Consider the following 26,701-nt stretch of genomic DNA (forward strand, 5'->3'; position numbering starts at 1 on the left):
GACCAGGCTGTGGCCACAACCTTGTCCTGCCTCCCTGGACCTCCCCTCAATTTCAAGTTAGGCCATCTACTTCCTGTAGAATGGAGGGTGAAGACTCCATCACCAGCAGCACCTTGTGGCCTAGGAGGAGAGTCACAAAAGGAAGGGTGGGCAACAAGTATCATCAGAGGGCACAAGGGGGTCCGTCCTCCAGGACTTTCACTTTCCCATCTGAGGCTCCCAGGGTCCATCTTAGACAACGGTTCCCATTGCACTATGCCTTGCCAGCACAAATACCTGAGACAGGAGCCCAGGTGAGAACACATGCATCTCACACTGCTGGGCTAGGCCTTGTCTAGGAAAAAGGAGGCAGCTCCAACCATTTAACTACCTTGTATTACCTTGTTAGCACTCAGCATAGTCCTATGAGATGGGTATTATGATTTCTATGTTGCTGAGAAAATCAAGGCTCAGAGATTTTAGAAACTTTCCAGGATCACAAGGTAGTGAGAATCAAACTCATGTTTGTCAAACACTGTGCTCATCCTTGTTGCCCCTCTGAATCAAGAAAGGGCAGGAGATCCAGACACCCGGGACACCCAGAGCCTGGAGCCTGGGAGAACACCACCACATCAGGGCACAGAAGGATATGTCTACAGTGACAGTAAGTGGAACATAGATGTGTTCCTATTGAGAGAATTTCAAGGCTGCTCTGCTCAGCACCAGGAAGGACCTGGGTTTAATCAGAAAATGATAAAAACACTAAAAAATCTCCTGGCAAGAAACCATTAAGATCATTCAAGGAAACACAGACTCCCTGTCTTGACAGGAGTTTCAGACATTATCTAGTCCTCTTATGACCTTGTACCTTAAAATCCTAGTACCTGAAATCCTGTTTGAGACCTTAAAAGAAAGGGCAACAAATAATATATAAGAGATCTCTCTAGGGAGTTGGATTGGGTGTACTTGATTCCTAATAGAGATTTAGTTTTTGATAAATACCTATACGATTTTGGGTTGTGTGTATGTGTGTGCATGCACTTCTGTGTGTGAGGGAGAAGGAGAGAGTGAGAGTGTGTGAGTCAGCAAGAGAATGAGAAAGAGAGTGGGCTTTGCTTTTATAATTTAAACTTTTATAAATCTGAAAAAGAACGTTTTATGGAAAGATGAAGGAGCCTCCTTAAATAAATCATGGAGGCCTTGCTATTGGCTACAACTGAGACCTATCCAGGTGAGCAGAGGCCCAAAATGTCATTTTTACAGTGATCTTCTGCCATCCGTCTTGTTCCACCTGGCAGGTGAGCATAGTGTCCTCCTCATGGTCACTGTTTTCCACCAGGATGGAGCTCTGCATGCTGTACAGTCCATCTTTGCCCTTGGTGGGGGTCAGGGTCTCATCTCTCTGGGAGACACTTCCATCTTTCAGCCAGGTCAGTTGCATGTCCTGGGGATAGAACTTCTCTGCCTGGCAGGTGACATTCATCTTGTTATTTGAGGCAGGGTGCTGAAGAATGGACACCTTGGGTGGAACTGAAATAGCATAGAACACATGCTCAGACGTCATGAAACAATCAGATCCATCTGCTTATTGCTTGGTGGCCATTTACTTAGCACCTACTTAGCATGTCGCTGTGCCTAGCACATAGTAGATGTTCGGTAGTTAGAATGACCTGTTATTATTTAAGCCTATTCCCTGGAGCAAATTTGGGAAGAACTATGCTCCAAAGACACGTGAAAGCCGGGTACATGTGGTGTTACCTACCTATTATGGTCTCAGACAAATCAGCCTTCCCATGAAGAGGGTAATGCAAGCTCCGGTGGTACACACTGCAGGTAACATGAGAGTTTAGGTCATCTAGAGCTGGGACTACCTCCGTGGTACTGACGATTTTGTAGGCATTGCTGTTCTTTAACTGAACCACGTGGGTCTGGAGGGATGAGAGTTTCTTCCCATTTTTGAACCACTTCAGGGTGACATTTCTGGGATAGAAGCCGTAGGACATGCAGCTAAAATTCACAGTCTGCCCGAGCAAGGCCCTCTCCAAGGGGCCTATTACCACAGGGAGAGAGGGTGGAGCTACAAGAAGGAAGATGAATAAACAATTAGTGTTGGTAAGCTATAAAGTATTCTATGTGCCTTATAAAATTTTAATTCTGACAAGTCTGTGATTAGGTATGATAATGTCCATTTTATAGATAAGGAAATTGAAGCTGGTAGAGGTAAAATAAAAAATACTAGCAACTTGCAAAGCCTGGACCGGAAAACAGGTTTATCTGACCACACAGCCTGTGGTCTTGACTCAGGTGACACTGTTTCTCTGTTCAGGAGCCATATTCCTATATCTTTCTCACTCTTGGTATTGATTACTCCAACTTACCCATTCTCATTTAATAAGGTTTAGACAACAAGGAATAGAAGGAAGTGTTCTTAGCCTAATGCTTATCTACCAAAAATCCTAAAACAAAATATCTTTAATGTGCAACTTTATAAGAATGTCCTTTAGTCAGCAACAACAGGATACCTACTCTCATTGTATCTATTCAATGATGTACTGGAGATTCTGGCCTAAGCAATGAAACAAAAAGTGATGAATAAACAATAATTGAGAAGAAAGAAAAAATATAATGTAAACTGATACAAAAAACTTAAGTGAATCTATTTGCTGACTAAAAAACTGATAGATTAGAAAACCAAATGAATAAAAAATTTTAAATTATTATATTTGACTGAACACAGAATAAATTCCAAACAGATTAAATTCTTAAATCTAAAATTTAATAAAACTATAAGAAGGAAAAAATAAGGGAATATCTATATGTCTCTGAGGTGGAAAAGAACTTTAAGACAACATCCTAAAAACACAACTCATTGAGATTTGTAAAGTTGACTTTAAAGATTTATAAAGGTAACTATAATAAGGGTCAAATTATACACGACGAGAAACATAAACAAAACTTAAAAGCAATCAGTAAATAGGAGAGGAAAGGAAGTAATACATATAAGGTAATGTGAATGAAACAAAAAGCAAGCATAAAATATAGAGGATCAACAAAACCAAAAGTTGCTTCTTTGAAAACATATAATTCTCTGGTGAAAATGAAGAGAGGAAATAAAATATTGAGAGAGAGAGAGAGAGAGAGAGAGATACAATCACAGATGTGCAAAAGGGGCGTTACTATAAATCTTGCAGGCATTAAAATGATAAACATTGGATATATTGAATAGCTTTTGCCAATATAAAATATAAAATTTAGAAAAAGTGAAAAACTATCTGGAAAAATGTAGCTTATCAAAAGTGAATAAGAAGAAATAAGAAACCTGGGCAGTATCAAAATTATTAAAGAAACTGAATCAGTAATTTAAAAAATTTTCCTGTAATGAAAATTCTAGATCTAGATGACTTCACTGGAAAGATCTGCCAAACATTTTATGTAATGAATAAATTTTATCTTATGTAATCTTTTCTAAAAAATAGAAAAAGGAGATAGACTTCCCAACTCATTTTTTGAAGATAGCATAACTTCAACAACAAAATTCCAACAAGAATAATATAAAGAAAACACATAGATTATTATCTTACTTCTGAATATACGTTCAAAAATCCCAGACAAACTTCAGCAAACTGAATAACACACTATCACCAGAGTGGTTTTATTTCAGGAATAAAAAGTTGAATTAATATTAGAAAATCAGACTGGGAAACATGGCAAAACCACATCTCTACAAAAAATACAAAAATTAGCCAGGTGTGGTGGCATGGGCATGTAGTTCCAGCTGCTGGGGAGGCTGAGGTGGGAGGACCACTTGAGCTCAGGAGGTCAAGGCTGCAGTGAGCTGAGATTGCACTGCTGCACTCCAGCCTGGGTGAAAAAGCAAGACATGGTCTCAAAAAAATAAAAATAAAAATAAAAAAGAATATCAAATAATGTTATTCATCACATTTCCAAATTGAAAGACAGTAGAACCATATTACCATTTCAATAGATGCAGGAAAAACATTAAATGTTAATATTTATGCTTAGAAATTATTTGTAAACTAAGAATAGAGGTGAATTAATCTGATAGAGATAATCCATTAGATTAAACCATATGCAATTGCTATTTTTATTATATGAAAAATGATATAATATAGGCAATATATGGTTCATCCTAATTTTAAAAATACAACAAACATTGTAATCAAAGGTAAAACATTGAAAGCTTTGAAATCAAGTTGGTGTAATCTGGTTTGCCACCAGAAATTAAATCCAATCTTTTATCAGAGATTCTAGTTTGCTTAAGAAGTCATAAAGGAATATAAAACATATAAAGATTAGGATGAAATATGTTAAACTGTTATTATTACTACATGATACCATTGTGCCTTAAGAAAGGTCAAAAGAATCTATAGACAAATTTTTGAAATAATATGAGAATTTAACAAGTTTGCTAGGTACAAAATCGATGTAAATTCAATTTTAACAAACATTAGAAAATTAAAAACATTTTAAAATGATCTCATTTATAATAATATTAAAAATATAAAGCATGGAGGAATCAATCTGATAAGAGGTGTACCATGTCTATAGTAAAAACTACAAAACTTTATTGAATGACATTATAAAGGATTTAATGAATGAAAAGACATACCATGTTCATTGATAGAAAATAATATTGTAAAAATAAAGAAATATATGCATAGGTATATATGAAGATACAAACATTTGAATTATTCCCAGTTGATAAGAAGTCAGTGTAATCACAATTAAAATCCCATAAATTATGTGTGTGTGCATATGTGAGTGTGTGCTGAACTTGACAAAGATATTCTAAACTTTTCATGGAAATGAAAACGGCCAAGCATAACCAAAAAGAATAAGGTGGGATGACTTGTTCTACCAAGTACTAAAACTTATTACAGAGCTGTAGTTATCAAGATAGTGGTGTTTGAAGGAACGAACAAAGAAAACATGGAAAAAATTAGAGAGCCCCAAATCAGATCCATCATATAAATGCTTAATTTTTGACAAGTTTGCACTGCAGAGCAGTGAAGAAAAGGGAAATTTTTAAAATAAATGAAGTTGGAACAATTAGATATTCATATGGGGAAAAATAAAATCTCATATCACAAATATGGGGATTCAGACTAAATGTGAAAGGCAAAACTATAAAGCTTAACCATAGGAAGCTATGTAAGAGTATGTCTTCAGGATTTAAAGGATTAAGGAAAGATTTCTTAAACAAGCACTGAAAGCTATAACCATAAAGGAAAAGGTTGAAATTTTGACCACACTAAAATCAAACCTTTGTCACTGTTTTATTAAATTGTTGTAATGGATGCTTTTATTACTGGGTTTCAATCATTTTCATTTTTCTGACATAGGGATTTAAGGCTATAAATTCCAAGTACAGCAGTAACTACATGCCTCAAGTTTAGTGTGCAGTATTTTAATTATTATTTAGTCCAAAATATTTTCTAGTATCCGTGATAATTTCTTTTTGATAAATCAGTTATTTAGATCATTCCCCAAATTCTTAACATATGAAGATTTTCTAATTATCTTTTTGTAAATATTTATAGTTTAATTCCACAATGATCAGAACACATACTTATGTAATTTTGATATTTCAAAATTTGTTGAGACTTGCTTCTTGACCAAGCACATGATTAATTTTAGTTAATATTTCACATGGGCTTGAAAAAGATGTGTGTTTTTCAGTTGTTGGGTGCAGTGCTCAATTACATCAAATTTGTTAATCACATTGATCAAATCTTTTGTATCCTTACTGACATTTTGTCTGCATGTCCTCCTAGTTACTGAGAGAGTGGCTGTGGTAGTCAACCTTTAAGATGATCTCCAGCTCCTGGCATTCACACCACTATGTAATCCCCTCCCCTAGATCTAGTGACTCACTTCTAATGAAAAAGTAAAACTAACAGGATGTCACTTCTGAAATTAGCTTATAAAGAAATTGCGACTTGTATCTTCTTCTTCCCCTCTCTCCTGCTTCTTGAGGAGAAGCAGCTGCCATGTTGTGAGCTGTCCTATGGAGAAGCCCATGTAGCAGATATCTGATGTCTTCAACCAGTTGCCCGCAAGGATCTGAGGCCTGCCAATAAACATGGCAGTAAACTTGAAGTGGATTCTTCTCCAGTTGAGCCTTTGGATTATTGCACTATTGGTAGACACCTTGATTGCGGCCTTACAAGAGACCTTAAACCAAGGTCTCTCAACCTAAACCATGTCTACAATCCTGACTCACAGACAACGTGAGATGATAAGTGTTTGTTGTTTGAAATCACTTAAGTTTAGGTAATTTGTTAGATGACTAATACAGATTGGTTAATAATCTGGTACCATAATTGTGAGAAGGCAATGTGAAAATGGAACACAGAGAGATTTAAAGACACTGGCGTTGAAGATTTAAGCTATGCTGCTGACAGGCCAGTGATGCTGGCAGCAACCAGAAGCCAAAAGAGAAAGGGAATATGCTCTCTCTTAGAATCTCCAGAAGGAGCAGTTCTCCTGATGCCTTGATTTCAGTCCAGAGATATTGATTTCAGACTTCTGGCCTCTAGAACTGTGAGAGACTAAATCTGGTTTTTAAACAACTTTATTGCGATGTAATTCACATACCATACAATTCACACATTTAAAATGTACAATTCAATATTTGCAGATATTTGTTTGTAGATATGTGCAACCATAACCACAGTCATTTTGAACATTTTTATCATCTCAAAAAAACCTCCATGCCTTTCATGTAATAACCTCCATTTTCCCCATCTTTCCACCATCCCCCAAATCATAAGAAATGTTCTGTCTTTAATCTACTTTCTGTCTCTATAGATTTGCCTATTCTGAGTATGTCATATAAATGGAATTATTTTTAAAAAGTGATTTTTTTTTAATTATACTTTAAGTTCTGGGATATATGTGCAGAACCTGCAGGTTTGTTACATAGTTATACGTGTGCCATGGTGGTTTGCTGCACCCATCAACCCGTCATCTACATTGGGTATTTCTCCTAATGCTGTCTCTCCTCTTGTCCCCCACCACCCAACAGGCCCTGGTGTGTGATGTTCTCCTCCCTATGCCCATATGTTCCCATTGTTCAACTCCCACTTATAAGTGAGAATATGTGGTGTTTGTTTTTTTTTGTTCCTGTGTTAGTTTGCTGAGAATGATGATTTTAGCTTCATCCATGTCCCTGGAAAGGACACGAACTCATTCTTTTCTATGGCTGCATAGTATTCCACGGTATATATATGCCACATTTTCTTTATCTAGTCTATCATTAATGGGCATTTGGGTTGGTTCCAAGTCTTTGCTATTGTGAATACTGCTGCAATAAATGTACATATACATGTGTCTTTATAGCAGAATGATTTATAATCCTTTGGGTATATACCCAGTAATGGGATTGTTGGGTCAAATAGTATTGTAGTTCTAGATCCTTGAGGAATCACCGCACTGTCTTTCACAATGGTTGAACTAATTTACACTCCCACAAGCAGTGCAAAAGCGTTTCTATTTCTCCACATCCTCTCCAGTCTCTGTTGTTTCCTGACTTTTTAATGATCACCATTCTAACTGGCCTGAGATGGTATCTCATTGTGGCTTTGATTTGCATTTCTCTAATGACCTGCGATGATGAGCTGTTTTTCATTTGTTTGTTGGTTGTATAAATGTCTTCTTTTGAAAAGTGTCTGTTCATATCCGTTGCCCACTTTTTGATGGGATTGCTTGTTTTTTTCTTGTACATTTGTTTATGTCCTTGTAGATTCTGGATGTTAGCCCTTTGCCAGATGGATAGATTGCAAAATTTTTCTCCCGTTCTGTAGTTTGCCTCTTCACTCTGATAATAGTTTCTTTTGCTATGCAGAAACTCTTTAGTTTAATTAGATCCCATTTGTCAACTTTGGCATTTGTTGCAATTGCTTTTGGTGTTTTAGTCATAAAGTCTTTGCCCATGCCTTTGTCCTGAATGGCATTGCCTAGGTTTTCTTCTAGGGTTGTTATAGTTTTAGGTCTTACATTTACATCTTTAATTCATATTGAGTTAATTTTTGTATAAGGGGTAAGGAAGGGGTCCAGTTTTAGTTTTCTGCATATGGCTAGCCAGTTTTCCCAATACCATTTATTAAATAAGGAATCCTTTCCCCATTGCTTATTTTTGTCAGGTTTGTCAAAGATCAGATGGTTGTAGATGTGTGGTGTTATTTCTGAGGCCTCAGTTCTGTTCCATTGGTCTATATATCTGTTTTGGTATCAGTACCATGCTGTTTTGGTTACTGTAGCATTGTAGTACAGTTTAAAGTCAGGTAGCATGATGCCTCTAGCTTTGTTCTTTTTGCTTAGGATTGTCTTGGCTATACGAGCTGTTTTTTGGTTCCATATGAAATTTAAAGTCATTTTTTCTAATTCCGTGAAAAAAGTAAATGGTAGCTCAATGGGAATAGTATTGATTCTATAAATTACTTTGGGCAGTATGGTCATTTTCACGATATTGATTATTCCTAACCATGAGAGTGGAATGTTCTTTGTTTGTGTCCTCTCTCCTATTTCCTTGAGCAGTGGTTCGTAGTTCTCCTCGAAGAGGTCTTTCACATCCCTTGTAAGTTGTATTCCTAGGTATTTTATTCTCTTAGTAGCAATTGTGAATGGGAGTTCACTCATGATTTGACTGATTGTTGAATACTGGCATACAGGAATGCTTGTGATTTCTGCACATTGATTTTGTATCCTGAGATTTTGTTGAAGTTGCTTATCAGCTTAAGGAGTTTTGGGGCTGAGATGATGGGGTTTTCTAAACATACAATCATGTCATCTGTAAACAGAAACTTCCTATCTGAGTACGCTTTATTTCTTTCTCTTGCCTGATTGCCCCAGCCTGTACTTCCAATACTATGTTGAATAGAAGTAGTGAGAGAGAGAGGGCATCCCTGTCTTGCTCTGGTTTTCAAAGGGAATGCTTCCAGCTTTTGTCCATTCAGTATGATACTGACTGTGTCATAAACAGCTCTTATTATTTTGAGATACATTTCATTAATACCTAGTTTATTGAGTGTTTTTAGCATGAAACAGTGTTGAATTTTATCAAAGGCCTTTTCTGCGTCTATTGAGATAATCATGTGGTTTTTGTCATTGGTTCTGTTTATATGATGGATTACGTTTATTGATTTCCATACGTTGAACCAGCCTTGCATCCCAGGGATGAAGCTGACTTGATCGTGGTGGATAAGCTTTTTAATGTGCTGCTGCATTCGGTTAGCCAGTATTTTATTGAGGATTTTCGCATCAATGTTCACCAGGGATACTGAACTGAAATTTTCTTTTTTTGTTGTGTCTCTGCCAGGTTTTGGTATCAGGATGATGCTGGCCTCATAAAATGAGTTAGGGAGGAGTCCCTCTTTTTCTATTGCTTGGAATAGTTTTAGAAGGAATGGTATCTGCTCCTCTTGTACCTCTGGTAGAATTCAGCTGTGAATCCATCTGGTCATTGGCTTTTTTTGGTTGGTAGGCTATTACTGCCTCAATTTCAGAACTTGTTATTGGTCTTTTCAGAGATTCAACTTCTTCCTGGTTTAGCCTTGGGATGGTGTAAGTGTCCAGGAATTTATCCATTTCTTCTAGATTTTCTAGTTTATTTGCATGGAAGTGTTTATAGTATTCTCTGACGGTAGTTTGTATTTCTGTGGGATCAGGGTGATATCCCCTTCTTCATTTTTTATTGTGTCTATCTGATTCTTCTTTCTTTTCTTCTTTATTAATCTAGTCTATTTGTTTTGTTAGTGTTTTCAAACACTATAAATTTCCCTCTAAACACTTTTTTAAATGTGTCCCAGAGATTCTGGTACATTGTGTCTTTGTTCTCATTGGTTTCAAAAACTTATTTATTTCTGCCTTAATTTCATTATTTACCCAGTAGTCATTCAGGAGCAGGTTGTTCAGTTTCCATGTAGTTGTGCAGTTTTGAGTGAGTTTCTTAATCCTGAGTTCTAATTTGATTGCACTGTGGTCTGAGAGACTGTTATGATTTCCATTCTTTTGCATTTGCTTAGCAGTGTTTTACTTCCAATTATGTGGTCAATTTTAGAATAAGTGAGATATGGTGCTGAGAAGAATGTACATTCTGTTGATTTGGGGTGGAGAGTTCTGTAGATGTCTGTTAGGTCTGCTTGGTCCAGAGCTGAGTTCAAGTCCTGAATATCCTTGTTAATTTTCTGTCTCATTGATCTATCAAATATTGACAGTGGGGTATTAAAGTCTCCCACTATTATTGTGTGGGAGTCTAAGTGTCTTTGTAGGTCTCTAATAACTTGCTTTATGAATCTGGGTGCTCCTGTATTGAGGGCGTATATATTTAGGATAGTTAACTCTTTTCGTTGCATTGATGCCTTTACCATTATGTAATGCCCTTCTTTGTCTTTTTTGATCTTTGTTGGTTTAAAGTCTGTTTTATCGGAGACTAGGATTGCAACCACTGCTTTTTGTTCTTTCCATTTGCTTGGTAGATCTTTCTCCATCCCTTTATTTTGAGCCTATGTTTGTCTGTGCCTGTGTGATGGGTCTCCTGAATACAACACACCGATGGGTCTTGACTCCTTATCCAATTTGTCAGTCTGTGTCTTTTAATTGGGTCATTTAGCCCATTTACATTTAAGGTTAATATTGTTATGTGTGAATTTGATCCTGTCATTATGATGTTAGCTGGTTATGTTGTCCATTAGTAGATGCGGTTTCTTCATAGTGTTGATGGATTTTACATTTTGGCATGTTTTTACAGTGTCTGGTACTAGTTTTTCCTTTCTATATTTAGTGCTTCCTTCAGGAGCTCTTGTAAGGCAGGCCTGGTGGTGACAAAATCACTCAGCATTTGCTTGTCTGTAAAGGATTTTATTTATCCTTCACTTATGAAGCTTTTTTTTTGACTGGATATGAAATTCTGGGTTGAAAATTCTTTTCAAGAATGTTGAATGTTGGTCCTCACTCTCTTCTGGCTTGTAGGGTTTCTGAAGAGAGATCTGCTGTTAGTCTAATGGGCTTCTCTTTTTGGGTAACCCAATCTTTCTCTCTGGCTGCCCTTAACATTTTTTCCTTCATTTCAACCTTGGTGAATCTGATTATTATGTGTCTTGGGGTTGTTCTTCTCGAGGAGTATCTTTGTGGCATTCTCTGTATTTCCTGAATTTGAATGTTGGCCTGTCTTGCTAGGTTGGGGAAGTTCTCCTGGATAATATCCTGAAGTGTATTTTCCAACTTGGTTCCATTCTCCCCATCACTTTAGGTACACCAATCAAACGTAGGTTTGGTCTTTTCCACATAGCCCCATATTTCTTGGAAGCTTTGTTCATTCCTTTTTGCTCTTTTTTCTTTAATTTTGTCTTCACACTTTATTTCATTAAGTTTGTCTTCAATGTCTGATATCCTTTCTTCTGGTTGATAGATTTGGCTCTTGATACTTCTATATGCTTCATGAAGTTCTTGTGTTGTGTTTTTCAGCTCTGTCAGGTCATTTGTGTTCTTCTCTAAACTGGTTATTCTAGTTAGCAGTTCCTGTAACCTTTTATCAAGGTTCTTAGCTTTCTTGCATTGGGTTAGAGCATGCTCCTTTAGCTTCAAGTAGTTTGTTATTACCTACCTTCTGAAGCCTACTTCTGTCAATTTGTCAAACTCATTCTCCATCCAGTTTTGTTCCCTTGCTGGTGAGGAGATGTCATCCTTTGGAGGAGAAGAGGCATTCTGGTTTTTGGAATTTTCAGCCTTTTTGCACTGGTTTTTCCTCATTTTCATGGATTTATCTACCTTGATCTTTGATGTTGGTGACCTTCTGATGGGATTTTTTGCTTGCTCATCCTGTTTGTTGATGTTGATGCTATTGCTTTCTGTTTGTTAGTTTTCCTTTTGACAGTCAGGGCACTCTTCTGCAGGTCTGCTGGAGTTTGCTGGAGGTCCACCCCATATCCTGTTTTCCTGAGTATCACCAGTGGAGGCTGCAGCACAGCAAAGATTGCTGCCTGCTCCTTCCTTTGGAAGCTTCATCCCAGAGGGGTACCTGCCAGATGTCAGCCAGAAATCTCCTGTATGAGGTGTCTGTCGACCCCTGCCGGGAAGTGTCTCCCCATAAGGAGGCATGGGGGTCAATGACCCACTTGAGGAGGCAGTCTGTCCCTTAGCAGAGCTCAAGCACTGTGCTGGGAGATCCACTGCTCTCTTCAGAGCTGGCAGGCAGGAATGTTTAAGTCTGCTGAAGCTGCACCCACAGCTGCCCCTTCCCGCAGGTGCTCTGTCCCAGGGAGATGGTAGTTTTATCTATATGCCCCTGACTGGGGCTGCTGTCTTTCTTTCAGAGATGCCCTGCACAGAGAGGAAGAATCTAGAGAGAATAAGTGATCTTTTGTTATTTTATTCTTTAACTTAGCATATGCTTTCAAGGTTTATCCATGTTGTTGCATGTATTATTAGTAGGTCATTCCTCTTCATAGTTTAATAATAAACCACTGTATGTATAGATCATATATTGCTTTTCCATTCATCAATTGATAGATGTTTGGATTGTTTCCACCTTTCAGATAGTGTGAGTGCTGTTATAAACATTTGTGCTCAAATTTTTATGTGAACATATGTTTTCATTTCTCTTGAGTAAATACCTAGGAATGGAATTGCTGGGTCATATAGTAATTTATGTTTGACTGTTTTAGGAACTGCCTATCTATTTTCCAAAGTGGCTTCATTTTGCATTCCCACTTGCAGTGTATGAGGTTTACAATTCCTCTACATTCTCATAAACATTTGTTATAATTTGATTTTTGATTTTAGCTATCCTTATTAGTGCAAAGTTTTATCTCATTATAGTTTTGATTTGCATTTCCCTGAGGACTAATTATGCTGAGTTTCTTTTGATGTGCTTATTGGCGATTTGAATATCTGCTTTGGAGACATTCTTTATGTATTCTAAATTCAAGGCCTTTATCAGATATGTAATTTGCAAATATTTTTCCCATTCTTTGGGTTATCTTTTTACTTTCTTGATAGTGTCCTTTGAAGCATAAAAGGTTTTAATTTTTAAGAAGTCCAATATATCTATTTTTTCTTTTGTTTCTCATGCTTTTGATATTATGGTTAAGAAGCCAATGCAAAATCTGATGTCATTAAGATTTATCCCTATGTTTTATTGTAAGAGCTTTATAGGTATTTTTAGGCTTTCAAACCATTTTGAGTTAATTTTTGTATATTGTGTGAAGTAGGGGTTCAACTTCATTGTTTTCTGTGTGTGGCTATCCAGTTGTTTCAGCATTATTTGTTGAAAAGATGCTTCTTTCCTCATAATCACACTTGTTGAAAATCAGTTGACCACGACCACAGATACATGGGCTTGTTTCTGGACTCTCTCTTTTACATTGGTCTATAGGTCTATCCTGTTCCAGTACCATATTACCTTGATTGCTGTGGATTTGTAGTAAGCTTTTATTTTTATTTTATTTATTTATTTTTAGAGATGAGATTTCACTATGTTCACCAGGATGGCCTCAAACTCCTGTCCTCAAGTGATCCTCCCATCTCAGCCTCCCAAAGTGGTGGGATTATGGGTGTGAGCCATTGCGCCCAGCCAGTAGTAAGGTTTGAAAGAAAAACCTGTGTTATCTTACTTTATTTTTCAGGATTGTTTTGGCTCTTCTGGGTCTCTCATATTTCCACATGAATGTTAAGATCAGCTTGTCAATATCTACAAAAAAGTAGGTTGGGATTCTGATAAGGATTGTGTTGGATCTGTAGACCAATTTGGGAGAATAATGCCATCTTGACAATTTTAAATCTTCCAGTCCATGAAAATGGGAAAATTCTCAATTTATTTACATCTTCTTTCATTTCTTTCAACTTTTTTTTGATAGTTTTCAGAGTATAAATTTGCACTTCTTTTGTTAAATGTATTTTTATTTTTAGTGTTCATTACAAGTGTGTGGAAATGTAATAGATTTTTGTATATTGAACTGTATTCTCAAGCTTGCTGAACTTGCTCAGTAGTTTGAATAGTTTTTTAGTGGGTTCCTTAGGATTTTCTATATACAAGAACATGTCATTTGTGAATAGAGATAGTTTAACTTCATCCTTTCCAATTTGGATTGTTTTTATTACTTAATTGTCCTGACTAAAAATTTTGGTACAATGTTTAGTAGAAATGGTGACAGGAGACATCCTTGTCTTGTTCTTCATCTAATAGGGACAGCTTCTAACCATCCTCATTAATTATGACATTGGCTGTGGGTTTTGCTAAATATGATGTTAGCTGTGGGTTTTGCATCCGTGTGCTTTATCAGGTTGATAAAGTTCCCTACTATTCCTAGTTTTTTTAGTACTTTTTTAAATAGAAGAATTTTAGATTTTACCAAATTCTTTTTATCATCTTGTGAGGATTATGTGGTTTTCTTTTTTATTTTATTGATATTGTGTTGTATTAAATTAATTGACATTCAGATGTTAAACCAACCTTGTATTTGTGGGATAAATCCCACTTGGTCAACATGAATAATGCTTTTTTTTTTTTTTTTTTTTTTTTTTTTTTGAGACGGAGTCTCGCTGTGTCTCCCAGGCTGGAGTGCAGTGGCGCGATCTCGGCTCACTGCAAGCTCCGCCCCCTGGGTTCACGCCATTCTCCCGACTCAGCCTCCCAAGTAGCTGGGACTACAGGCGCCCGCTACCACGCCCGGCTAATTTTTTTTGCATTTTTAGTAGAGACGGGGTTTCACCGTGTTAGCCAGGATAGTCTCGATCTCCTGACCTCGTGATCCACCCGCCTCGGCCTCCCAAAGTGCTGGGATTACAGGCTTGAGCCACCGCGCCCGGCCGAATAATGCTTTTTTTATGTTGCTGGTTTCAGTTTACTAGTATTTTCTTAAGGGATTTTTGTGTCCATATACATAAGATATATTTGGTCTGTGTTTTTTTCTTGTGATATCTTTGTCTGGTTTTGATATCAGGGTAATTTTTTGTTACCAATTTAATCTATTTAGTTGTTATAGGTATCTTGAAATGCTCTATTATTTTTGGGCCAGTTTTGGTAATTTTTGTGTCTTCTAGGAATTTGTCTTTTTCATCATATAAACCTAGTTTATAGGCACACGTTTTTTCATAGTATTCTTTAATATTTCTTTTTATTTCTGTAAGGTTACTTATAATATTCCTTCTTTCATTTCTGATTCTAGTAATTTGAGTTTCCTTTTTCAGTCTTCAGTTCAGCTAAATAAATAAACTTGGGAAATTTTCAACTATTCTTTCTTTGAATATTTTTTCTGCTGTTTTCTCTTTCTCCTCTCCTTCTGCTATCCCTATTACATGTATGTGGTGTGCTTAATGATGGCCTACGTTTCTCTGAGGCTCTGTTCATTTTTTAAATGTTATTTTCATTTAATTTTTCTCTGTTCTTCACATTCCATAATTTACATTAATCTATTTCAAATTTGCTAAATCTCCTTCTTAAAATCTACTGTTAATTCCCTCTAGGGCAATTTTTCTTTCAAATTGTTATACTTTTGAATAAGAAAATTTCCATTTGGTTCTTTTTAATAATTTCTATCTCTTTATTGATATATCTTATTTGATGCAACATTATCATCTTACTTTCCTGTACTTATTTAATCATGGTTTGTTTAATCACGTTTCTTTGAACATATTTGTAATGGTTACATCAAAGGCTTTGCCTTTTAAGTTTGACATCTGGTGGTCATAACAAGCAGTTTCTGATACCTTTTTTTTTGGTTTGTTTTTGGTATATGTGTCATATTTTTCTGTTCTATTGCATGTCTCACTTTTTTTGAAACTGGACATTTTACATAATATATTGTAGAAACTCTGGATATTGATCTCCCTCACAACCACCAAGGCTTGTTATTGTCATCTGCTTGTTCAGTTGTTGAGTGACTGGATGGATTATTTTGGTACAGTTGATTCCTCTTCTTTGCCGTGGGGTGTAGACCTTGACAGGGAAAAGGGAGGTTTTGGTTCAAATATCAGACTTTTACTTTTCTTCCCCAGTTTTAGTAGTTTAAAAATTATTTCTTCATTTATGATATGCCCTTAATACTATTTCCAGAGACTCTAAATATTTTTTAAAAATGATTTTCACCAGTTTCCATGGAGTGGGCCCTTGGAACTTCTTGTGCTGTTATGCCACCCATAAGGGTCTATTTCAGTTGTTTTAAGCTGTCAAATTTGTATCCATTAGTTACACCAACTACAAGAAACTAATACATAGCTAAGTATTTTAAAAATATATATATACATTTTTATTTATTAAGAAATGGCATAAGTTTGGTACATTTCTGACTCAGAACATTTGAATGTTAATAAGGATATTGAACTCATTCACAGTATTCTCCCTCTAAACAGCCGTCATGCACTCCTACACCTCCACTCTAACTAGAGACTTCTTATTAAGAAGAAGGCAAAGCCATAAACCCAAAGGGTTCTGAGAAGAGTCTACCGGGGTTCCAGTACCCATAGCCTGGAAGACAAGCCCATTAACCTTTCAGAGGCTCAACTTCCTCATCTGATAAGGTAGGGCGTGGACCATGTGGTGGATGAACATATTTTATTTTCAACCTGCTTAGCATTTGTTCCATTGGGTTGACTGCTTATCTCTCATGGCATCTCATCTCCCTAGCACCAATGAATAAAATGTTGACAACAAGGCATACAAAAGGCTAATATGGATAGTTCCCTAGAACTCATTTGTGAAGGTTGGTAGGAAGAAGTTCTCTTTCCACATCGGTTGTAAGATGGGGGAATGAATATCAACACTTTCTGCATTTATTTTCACTATTGTATACTGAAGGTTTTTATGCAGCAGGAAAGAACAAATCCATGAAGAGATTAGACAATGTCAGAGAACCGCAATCTTGGTAACACTAAGCCCTAAATCCAATGCTTTAGTCCCTGGTTCCAAAAGTTCTGCCTTGAATACTGTGAGTAACCCAGAATTCTCTGCAGGTACAGAATCAATCAACTCATATTTTTGGTTGAAATTAATGCATTTGATCTTATCTCTTGTAAGTAAATGTTCTTCACTAATATAGAGCATACTGGACTGGGTCCACACAACCCTACCTCTTTATTCCCTACTATGTACACTCCTGAAATCTCCCTGAGTTAGGTTCCTCATCTGTACAGTGAGTACAAGCATCCAGCAATTCAAATGTTGCTATGTAGATAATATAGATGAAATGTTTGGAATATAGTAGATGCCCAATAAATGTTAGCATTATTGTATGACCAATTTAATAATTTCTCAGGCTGGATATTGCCCAAAGTTCACAGGGCACCACAAGTAGCAAAACACTAAGAAAAAGGCTTTGGATGCAGAAAACATAGATTTGTACTTGCAGTTCAACACACTACAACACATTGTGGGATGTGGGACCTTTATTATTCTTGTAGCCCTTAGGACATTGTTGATTTAAGCAAATTGGCTTAGCAAGGAGATGTTTTCTTTCACATTATTAGAAGTCCAGAGGTGAGATGGGAACAAGGAGCAGTATGGTTGTGCATATTGTCAAATCTACACTGGTTACATATCTGCATTCATCTAGACTTTTTCTCAACCTTATTCCCCTCATAGTCATAAGATGCCTGCTTAAAGAACCTGGAGCAACACAATTGCTTGTTTCCAGCCAAGAAGGGGAAGAATTACTTTAGACTACCAGATTTCTCTGCAAGCCTGTATTTTTCTCTGATAGACCCAAACTGGCCAAGTTCATCCCATATTTGAGTAAACCTCCAGCAGGGAACATGGAATTATACTAGTTGGCTTAGGTTAGTCATAGGGGGTGGATTGAATATTGAGAAATCAACCAAAATAGCTCTCATCACTCATCACTCAACCTTTTGAGTCTTTTTTTCTTCCTGTAAAATACCTAACTCACAGTTTGCTGAGAGAATTAAAAAGATCAAATGTATGTTGTACCTTCAATAATATTTGGCACATAGCAATTGTTGAATGAACAGAAGACGTAACTGCTGAGATGATATTATACTCCGGGGGTATGAGATATAGGAGACATACTCACCAGTAACAAACACCTGAGTGCCCTGACCTGATTGGTACTCCTCGGTAGCTTTCCCTTTTATGAACTTCACGCAATAATAGGTGCCAGCATCAGCAAGAGAGATTTCATGGATGCGGATGGAAAAGTCTGTGTTGCCAGGCTTGTTGGTGTCTCCAATCTCTTTTACTCTGGGAAAGTGACCTTGTTTGAAATTGTAGATTAATTTCCGGTTTGGCCCTGTTCCCTTGAACCACAAGACAGGTCCATTTGGTAAGGTATCTGGTACGCTGCAACTCAAGATGATTGACTCCCCAGTTGATACAGTCTGCGACATCTCTGTTTGTTGCACATGGAACATATGTGTGGCTCCTGGAAAGAAACTGAAAATCATTTCTCATTTCCCCTTCTCTGGCTTAAGCATGGGTACAGGTCATGGTTGGGCCTCATTCATTAATTCTTTTAACGACATGCATAAATGCCCATGCACTGAGTAAAGAGAGGCCTTTGCACATGGAGGCAGCTTCTCCCCAGAGTGCTGAAGGAGGGGAGTTAGTCCAGAGGACCAGATGTATTCCTCTTCAGTTCCATTCCTCAGCCCTCAACCACGGTAACAGGAGGACAGGGAGGGAGAAGGGGGAATTATCAATGGGTAATGTTCATGGAGAAAGACTAGTTCCCCTATCCATCTAATTGCCTAGAGTCACTTGGTACATTTGGAACTGGGTTCAAGTCCTGTCCCTCAACCCCACATCTCCACTGAGTTTGGGATTAGCCTTCCTCTCTCCTCTGAAGGGTGATTATTCTCTGAATTTGTAGAGAAGTTCATGCTGAGAGATGTGGAGAAGTTAAAACAATTAAAGAATGAGGTGGTCATGGCAACAGCATATAGTTCCACTGCTTATCTCTTCAAGAGAAAGAAGGGAGAGGGTTTCCTTTCCTCAACAAAAAGAGATTAGAACCTCAAGGGCCCTCTACAGTTTTGGAGGTTCTAACCGGCCACCCTTTACCCTCCTACACAGTCATCATCACTACCCTACAATGTGTCAGGTCCTGGTGATAATCTCTCCTATTAAGCTTGGTTGTCAAAACCACAGACTGCCTAAGGAGCAGGTTAGAGAGAAAGGGAACTCCTGGTTGGCAAGGCCAGGAGGCAGTGTGGGAAAGTAGTCTGCATTGACATTATGTAACTTAAGGGAAACTTGTGGATTTTCCATTGCCATTTGGGCATTATGGAATGTGTCTGGATTCAAGGGAAACATTACTGGGAAGGTCAGTTCTCCTGGAAGAATAGAGGGACACCTAATATCACTGTATTTCATGACGTTAATTCAGGGGTGGTGAGGAGAAGGAATTACTGGTTATCCTGGGAATAAAAATACTTGGAATGAAAGAACAGTGGGGCTGGGAGTGGAAGTCTCAGGACAGACCTGGGAAAACTCAAGTGTCAGGAAATGACTCAACCCCTCTGGGAAGGCTTTCTGCAAAAAAGACTTTGGAGAGATCGATACACAAGACTGCTCCTTCTGGTCTGAGAATTCCCCAACAGTGCCAGGCCATGGCAGGAGATCACATCCACTCATTGACTTGTATGGGGAATGGGAATGTGATCTCAAAGTGGACTGTGGTGACCACTCAGGTACTTGCTATCAGGCCCCAATCACATTCCAGTTGGTAATGGGAAGGTGAGTGGGATCATGGAGGCATGTAGAGAGTCTACCTGCCTGAAGAGCCCTTTGTTTTGGCCCAGGAGATACTGGGCATTTTGGGGAAAACTTCACCTATGTTGATATTCCATCAGAAGCTAAGATGTGGCTGCTAGCATCCGTGACTGGAAGTTTGGGGTCATGAAATAAGTCATAATATATGCAATGCATATACCTGGGCCCAGGTTTCTTCCTAGAACCTTAGAAGTCAGTCAGCCTTCTAGGGCCCAGTTTTCTTACCATTTAGGCCATGCAGTGCACACATGTAGTTGCACTTTGCATACCCAGTATCTTTTTATTTTTAAGTGTCTCCTATGTCATGGGTTCTGGTGGGGTTGGCATCAGAGAAGGATGTGGCTTGTCAACATAGCTTGATTCAATATTTGGCACAGGTTGTCCAGAATGACTTACTAGAAAGGCCATTGGTAGAAACCTAGTCTACAGGGTGGTTTGTGGATAAAGGAGCACAGCATTCAGTATGTAGTGATGATTTGGTACATGGTGAAGGATTTTAAAGATTCATCTTCATAAACCCAGGGAATAAAGTGCATCAGGCTGTGCTCACCATTCACATACACGATGGTGCCTGGACCAGAGAAAAACTCCATGTCAGGGTGTCCTACCCTTAACTTCACACAGTAGTAGGTGCCAGCATCCTCTGGCAACACGTCACGGATGCGAATGGAATAGTCAGTTTGATCGACCATTGTGTTTTCCACCGGAGTTACTCTGGGGAAGTGGCTTCCATTGAAACTATAGATTAATTGTTGTCCTGGCCCAGTGCTCTTGAACCACAAGACAGGCCCTTCTGGGGACAGAGCAGACATATTGCAGGCCAGGGTTAGGACATCTCCAGGACTGACTGACACTAAAGTCTGAGGCTGGTTCACCTGGAACTCTTCATCTGAAGTTCCTGGAAAGAAACGTGGAATCATCTCTCATGTTCTCTGTCTTGGCTCAAGATGCTCTGAGGGTCTGGTTATAGGTCAAGGTGGGATCTCAATATGATAGTTTTATTTCAGCATCATGTGATGGCACCAGTCATATAAAAATTACAATGCTGGGTGCCATGTGAGGTGAAGGGGAGGGTATCAGTGTACAAATAGGAGAATGGCGCTTTCCTTCTGCATTGGGGCATGAGGATGGCCTGCAATATATTAGGCACTAAATAAACATATTTTAAATAAATATATGAATATATTTTTATTAAATGAGAATATACAAAATATAATTTGGGTCAGATTTTTCTAATTGTCTCAGAATCAGTGATACGGCCCCAGCTAAGGACAGTACGTTGATAACCAACATACTGCATACGGAGTGCATATGGAGTGACCTGCATATGGAGGCAGCTCCCTCCAATACCAGGTCTTCTATGGTGTGAAAGGCCACTCATTCACCTCTCCCAGAGTAAACACTAAGGCATGCATTCTCAGTGAAGTTACTATTTTCCATAAAAGGTGACAATTGGTTTTTGGAGTATGGGAATATCTTAGATGTTACAATGGTTGGTTTGTCAATGCTCAATCCTACCCAATAAAATCTTATTCCTTACTAGTTAATTGCTCTTGTCACGTGTTCTTAGGTATCACACAAGCCACACTGACATTGAGTTCATGGCAGATACACAAAATGTCTCCAAGAGAAGTTCTACAAAATTGCAGTGTTATTCATGATAGCCAAAATATAGAAACAACTGAAGTGCCTATCAATGTATAAATGAATAAAAATGTGATTATACACACACACACACACACACACACACACACACAGTGGAACACTATTTATACTTTAAAAATCAGAAAATTCTGTCACTTATGACACCATGGATATTATGGTGTGAAATAAGCCAGGTACAGAAAGACAAATACTGCATGATCTTGCTTATATGTGGAATCTCGCTTATATGTGGAATCCAAAAAAGTCAAACTCAAAGAAGTAAAGAATAGAATGTGGTTACCAGGGTCTGGGGTGGTGGGGAGTTGGACAAGGAAATGGGAGATGCTGGTCAAAGCCTATAAAGTTGTAGTTAGACACGAGGAATAGGTTCTGATGATCTATTGCACAGCATGGTGATTATAGTTAATGCATACTTCAAAATAGCTAAAAAAGTAGATTTTAAAAGTTCTTACCACAAAGAAGTGATAAGTATGTGAGGTGATGGATATGTTAATTAGCTTGATTTGATCATTTCACTGTATATACATGTATAAGAACATCACATTATACCACATAAATATATACAATTGTTATTTGTCAATTAAAACCAAAATAATATTTAAAAAACCACCAAGTTGTACACCTTTAAAAACAAATGAGTTCTACAAAACAATGGAGGACTTTATTTTTGTATGGTTTTGCAATCTTACTAAGTGTATTCCTTTTCTATTGCTGAATAACAAATTACCACAAACTTAGTGGCTGAAAACAACACATATTAATTACTTCACAGTTTCTGTCAATTTGTAATTCAGATATGGCTTAGCTGGGTTCTCTGCTTCAAGGTCTCACCAAGCTCCACTCAAGGTGTCAGGTGGGCTGTGTTCTTATCTGGGGGTTTGACTGGGGAAGTGTTCATTCTAAGTTCACTCAGGTTGTTGGTAGAATTCAGGTCTTTGTGGTTGTAGGACTGAGGCCTTCAACTTCTAGGGGCTTCCCTCAGTTCCTTGCCACGTGGGCCTTCTCACAGGCAGTTTTCAACACGGCTCCTTGCTTCTTTAAGGCCAGAAGTTGCAAGAAAAACTCTAGTGTGATAGATCTTATACAACCTAACATACTCGAGGGAGTGACAGTGCATCACTTTGGCCATATTCTATCAGATAGAAGCATGTTACACACAACACACAGATAGAAGCATGTTACCTGAACAAAGAGATTTGCAACAGACATGGCCACTGGGAGATTTTGTCAGAATTGGGGGCCATCCCAGTGTAGTCTTACATAAGACTGGGATAGTTGGGAGTCACCTTACAGTCTGTGTACCACACCCAATAAGTACAGTTAAAAATTCAAGTGAGTTTTACTAGCTTTAAGTGTCTAAATATTTTTAGTCATCCTTAACTCTGCATTGAATAAAAAGAGCAAGCTTTATACTTACCCTTCCTATGCATAAAGCACAGACAGATATAAATGCAGTACATAAACCAACAAAGAATATATCTAAGTTATTAAAATTTCATGTTGAGGCTCTTATGAGTTGAATTGTATGCCTCTGAAATATACGTTGAGGTCTTTTTTTTAAAATTAATTAATTAATTAATTAATTTTTTATTATTATTATACTTTAAGTTCTAGGGTACATGTGCATAACATGCAGGTTTGTTACATATGTATACTTGTGCCATGTTGCTGTGCTGCACCCATCAACTCGTCAGCACCCATCAACTCATCATTTACATCAGGTATAACTCCCAATGCAATCCCTCCCCCCTCCCCCTTCCCCATGATAGGCCCCCGTGTGTGATGTTCCCCTTCCCGAGTCCAAGTGATCTCATTGTTCAGTTCCCACCTATGAGTGAGAACATGTGGTGTTTGGTTTTCTGTTCTTGTGATAGTTTGCTAAGAATGATGGTTTCCAGCTGCATCCATGTGCCTACAAAGGACACAAACTCATCCTTTTTTATGGCTGCATAGTATTCCATGGTGTATATGTGCCACATTTTCTTAATCCAGTCTGTCACTGATGGACATTTGGGTTGATTAATGTGACCTTACTTGGAAATAGAGTTGTTACAGATCAAGTTAAAATGAGGTCATTGAGGTGGGTGCTAATCCAATATGGTGCTTGTTTTTATATGAAGTGGAAATTTGAACACAGAGACAGACATACACAGGAGTAAGATGATGTGAGGATACAGGGAGGGTGGTGCCACCTACCATCCAACAAATGTTTGAGGCTACCACTGCCAGAAGCTCAGAGAGAGACATAGAACACAGTCCTCAGAAAGAACCAACCCTGCCCACACTTCGATTTTGAGTGTCTAGTCTCCAGACCTGTGAGAAAATTAATTTCTGTAATTTAAACCACCCAGTTTGCAGTACTTTTTAAAAGTAACCAAATACAGTGGCAACAGAGAAATAAAAAACTGAATTTCACAGAAAGAAGTGTAAAACATGCCAGGGGCCAGGCGTGGTGGCTCATGCCTATAATCCCAGCACTTTGGGAGGCTGAGGCGGGTGGAACTCTTGAGCTCAGAAGTTTGAGACCAGCCTGGGCATCATAGTGAAACCCCATCTCTACAAAAAAAGACAAAAATTAGCTGAGTTTGGTGGCACGTGCCTGTAGTCCCAGCTACTTGGGAGGTGGAGGCATGAGAATCACTTGAGCCCAGGAGCCAAGATCGCACCACTGCACTCCAGCCTAGGTGACAGAGTGAGACCCTGTCTCAAAAAAATAAATAAAAATAAAATAAAATAAATTACACATCCTTTGATTCCAGAGGCTGGAGGGTGAGAGCTATGATGGGTGCTGTGCCCAGCCCTGTGACCATAGGTGTGAGTCCTTTACCTGAACAAAGAGATTTGCAACAGACATGGCCACTGGGAGATTTTGTCAGAACTGGGGGCCATCCCAGTGTAGTCTTCTGAGTTCTGCCTGTTCTGGGATAAGACGGAGAAAACTCTCCCAAAGGAAATTTTATGGGAACAGGTGAGGGAGGGTTCACTAAACAGGAAGAGGGGAGAACCCACCACACACACACAATAAGGCCCCACTCACCTGCCAGTTCAAGCAGCAGATACAGCAGTAAGGAAGGCAGAGATGGGTGGAGTGGGGAGGCAGGGATGGGCATTGTGGTGAAACCTGGAGCTTGCTCTGCCTGAATGTCTGTCCTGGAGACGCCCTTGACTCAGTTCTCTGAGCAGAGAGGACAGTTCTTGCCTCTGTGATGTCAGAGGAAGGGGATTGTGATGAGAGGAAAGGTCAGGGGACTGGGACACTTTTTCCTTTGTGATTATAAAATTGAACAGACAAGGTTGCTTCAAGCTAAGAAGTTGCTGCTGGAAATATTTAGCATTGCTGGGACTGGGAGTCTTGACACCCACAGACTTATACTCCTTCCTGAGTTTTATCCCATCTCAGAGGTTCTCCCCAACTTCATGGCCTTTGCCTATCTAGGAGCCTCAGATACACAGGCTGGACCAAGGCCGCAACCTCATGATGGGCATGTGTGGGTCTAGCTCCTACATGAGCTCAACATCTGGGCCTCTCTGAGCTGCACAGCTGAAGAAAGAGACAAAATATCTATAGCCTCACCCACTTGATAAGAGTTGAACTTTACAATGGATGCCCTTTCTTCCACTCCAGAGTTGCCAGAGGTAAAAAACAAGCAATATCTGCTGTGGGCTCTTGGCTTTTCTGTAGGTCCCTCCATACACTACTAGGAACTGCTTCCTTTTTCCTTCCTGCAGAGGAATCAGGCGTGGCTGAGAAAGATATTCAAGTTGTGGAGGTGATGATGATTTGTGCTCTAGAGGATGGACGGGGCCTGCAGGGAAGGCGGAGCTGTGGGGAATGCTCTCTAGGAGGGAGAGTGACATGCCTACAAACACCTGGGAAGGTGAGGGCTGCCTCTCCTGCTTGGGCTGGACCTGGGACCAGCTCTCAGGGATGGGATTGGAGGAGCAGAAGAAATAATCCCAGAAAGAGGGAGGAAGCAGCATGTTGACATCCTTCTCTCTCAGCTCTGGAATGGGTTCTCCCTAAGCACAAAGGTTGTGTTCAGGGACCCTCAGCCCACACTCAGCTGGTGACCCTTTAATGTCCAAGCATCCATAGGCAGGCACTGGCTGCCATCCTGTTTCCCCATTGCCTCCTCATGACTTGTGCCTCCTCCTCAGGGACCAGCTAGATATCAGGGCCAGGAGAGGTGTTAGACCCTCTAGGAAAAGAAAGCAAAGCCAGGCTGGCACATTCTCTCTGAGATGACAAAACTCCCCATCCCCTGGTGATGTCATCATCCTATCCCGTTGTCCTGAAATGATGAATTCCACAAAGGAATTCCAATCCATGGCCCCTGCTTGGAACTAGACAGGAACATTCCTCCAGCCTCCTTCATCCTCCCCTTCCCCTACTCTGAGGAATCCTCTCACCTTTCATTAGACTCTAAGTTCCTTGGAAAGTCAGTACTCACAGGTCAGTACCCAAGAGTGCCGGCTTTTGAATCAGATATAATCTAGGTTAAAATCCTGAATCCACCCCCTAGGAGCTGAGTAATATTGGGGCCATGATGCAGACCTGTGTATCCTGCAACCATCTTGACACCTTCATTTGTGTGTGTGTGTGTATATATATGTGTGTGTGTGTATGTGTGTGTGTGTGTATATATATATATATATATATTTTTTTTTTTTTTTTTTTTTGAGACGGAGTTTTGCTCTTGTTGTCCAGGCTGGAGTGCAATGGTATGACCTCAGCTCACTGCAACCTCCACCTCCCGAGTTCAAGCAATTCTCCTGCCTCAGCCTCCTGAGTAGCTGAGACTACAGGCACTCACCATCATGCCTGGATAATTTTTGTATTTTTAGTAGAGACAAGGTTTCACCATATTGGTCAGGCTGGTCTTGAACTCCTGACCTCAGGTGATCCACCTGCCTGGGCCTCCCAAAGTGCTGGGATTACAGGTGTGAGGGTGTGAGCCACTGCGCCTGGCCCCTTTGTATACCTTAAATATTCAAGTTTGAGTTTCAGATCTGCACTCACAAACCTTATCTTCTCCCACACCATGCCTGTTTGGTATTTGGTACCATCATCTATGCAGTTTGTCAAACCAGGAAGGGACTCATGTTCTATACCCTCACTTATCCACTTGCTACCAAGTAAAAGGGGGTCGCTTCCTGATGTGCTAGAAGCCAATGCTGTGACACCAGGCTTTTGAGAAACGAAAAGATTTTTATTGCAAATTGACTAACAGGAAGACAGGAGTCTAGCTCAAATCTAGCTCCATGTGTTAGCTTCAAGGCAGTAGCTTTATTAGAAAAAGTTTAGGGGGTGGA

At 39.0% G+C, this 26,701-nt stretch overlaps 1 protein-coding gene across 1 annotated transcript; it reads right to left on the reverse strand.

Moving 5' to 3' along the window:
* Positions 1-1,082: 1,082 nt before the first annotated feature.
* LOC105496103 (signal-regulatory protein beta-1-like) lies at positions 1,083-24,579 on the reverse strand. The gene is made up of 5 exons (XM_011766203.2): positions 24,426-24,579; positions 20,274-20,621; positions 18,027-18,374; positions 1,742-2,056; positions 1,083-1,509 (listed from the first exon to the last, which is right to left on the reverse strand). The coding sequence occupies exons 1-5, from the start codon at positions 24,496-24,498 to the stop codon at positions 1,190-1,192; spliced, it is 1,404 nt and encodes a 467-aa protein (XP_011764505.2). The 5' UTR covers positions 24,499-24,579; the 3' UTR covers positions 1,083-1,189.
* Positions 24,580-26,701: the final 2,122 nt, after the last annotated feature.

The sequence above is a fragment of the Macaca nemestrina genome, chromosome 15, assembly GCF_043159975.1.
Source record: "Macaca nemestrina isolate mMacNem1 chromosome 15, mMacNem.hap1, whole genome shotgun sequence".
NCBI lineage: Eukaryota > Metazoa > Chordata > Mammalia > Primates > Cercopithecidae > Macaca > Macaca nemestrina.

Bases quoted from the DNA above. Each gene is read 5' to 3' on its own strand.
- LOC105496103 (XM_011766203.2), bottom strand. From the start codon at position 24,498: ATGCCCATCCCTGCCTCCCCACTCCACCCATCTCTGCCTTCCTTACTG. The intron at 18,375-20,273 runs GTGAGCACAGCC...GTTTCTTTCCAG, and splicing joins CACCATCGTGTATGTGAATG to GAGCCACACATATGTTCCAT. The intron at 2,057-18,026 runs GTGAGTATGTCT...TCCTTCTTGTAG, and splicing joins CACTCAGGTGTTTGTTACTG to CTCCACCCTCTCTCCCTGTG.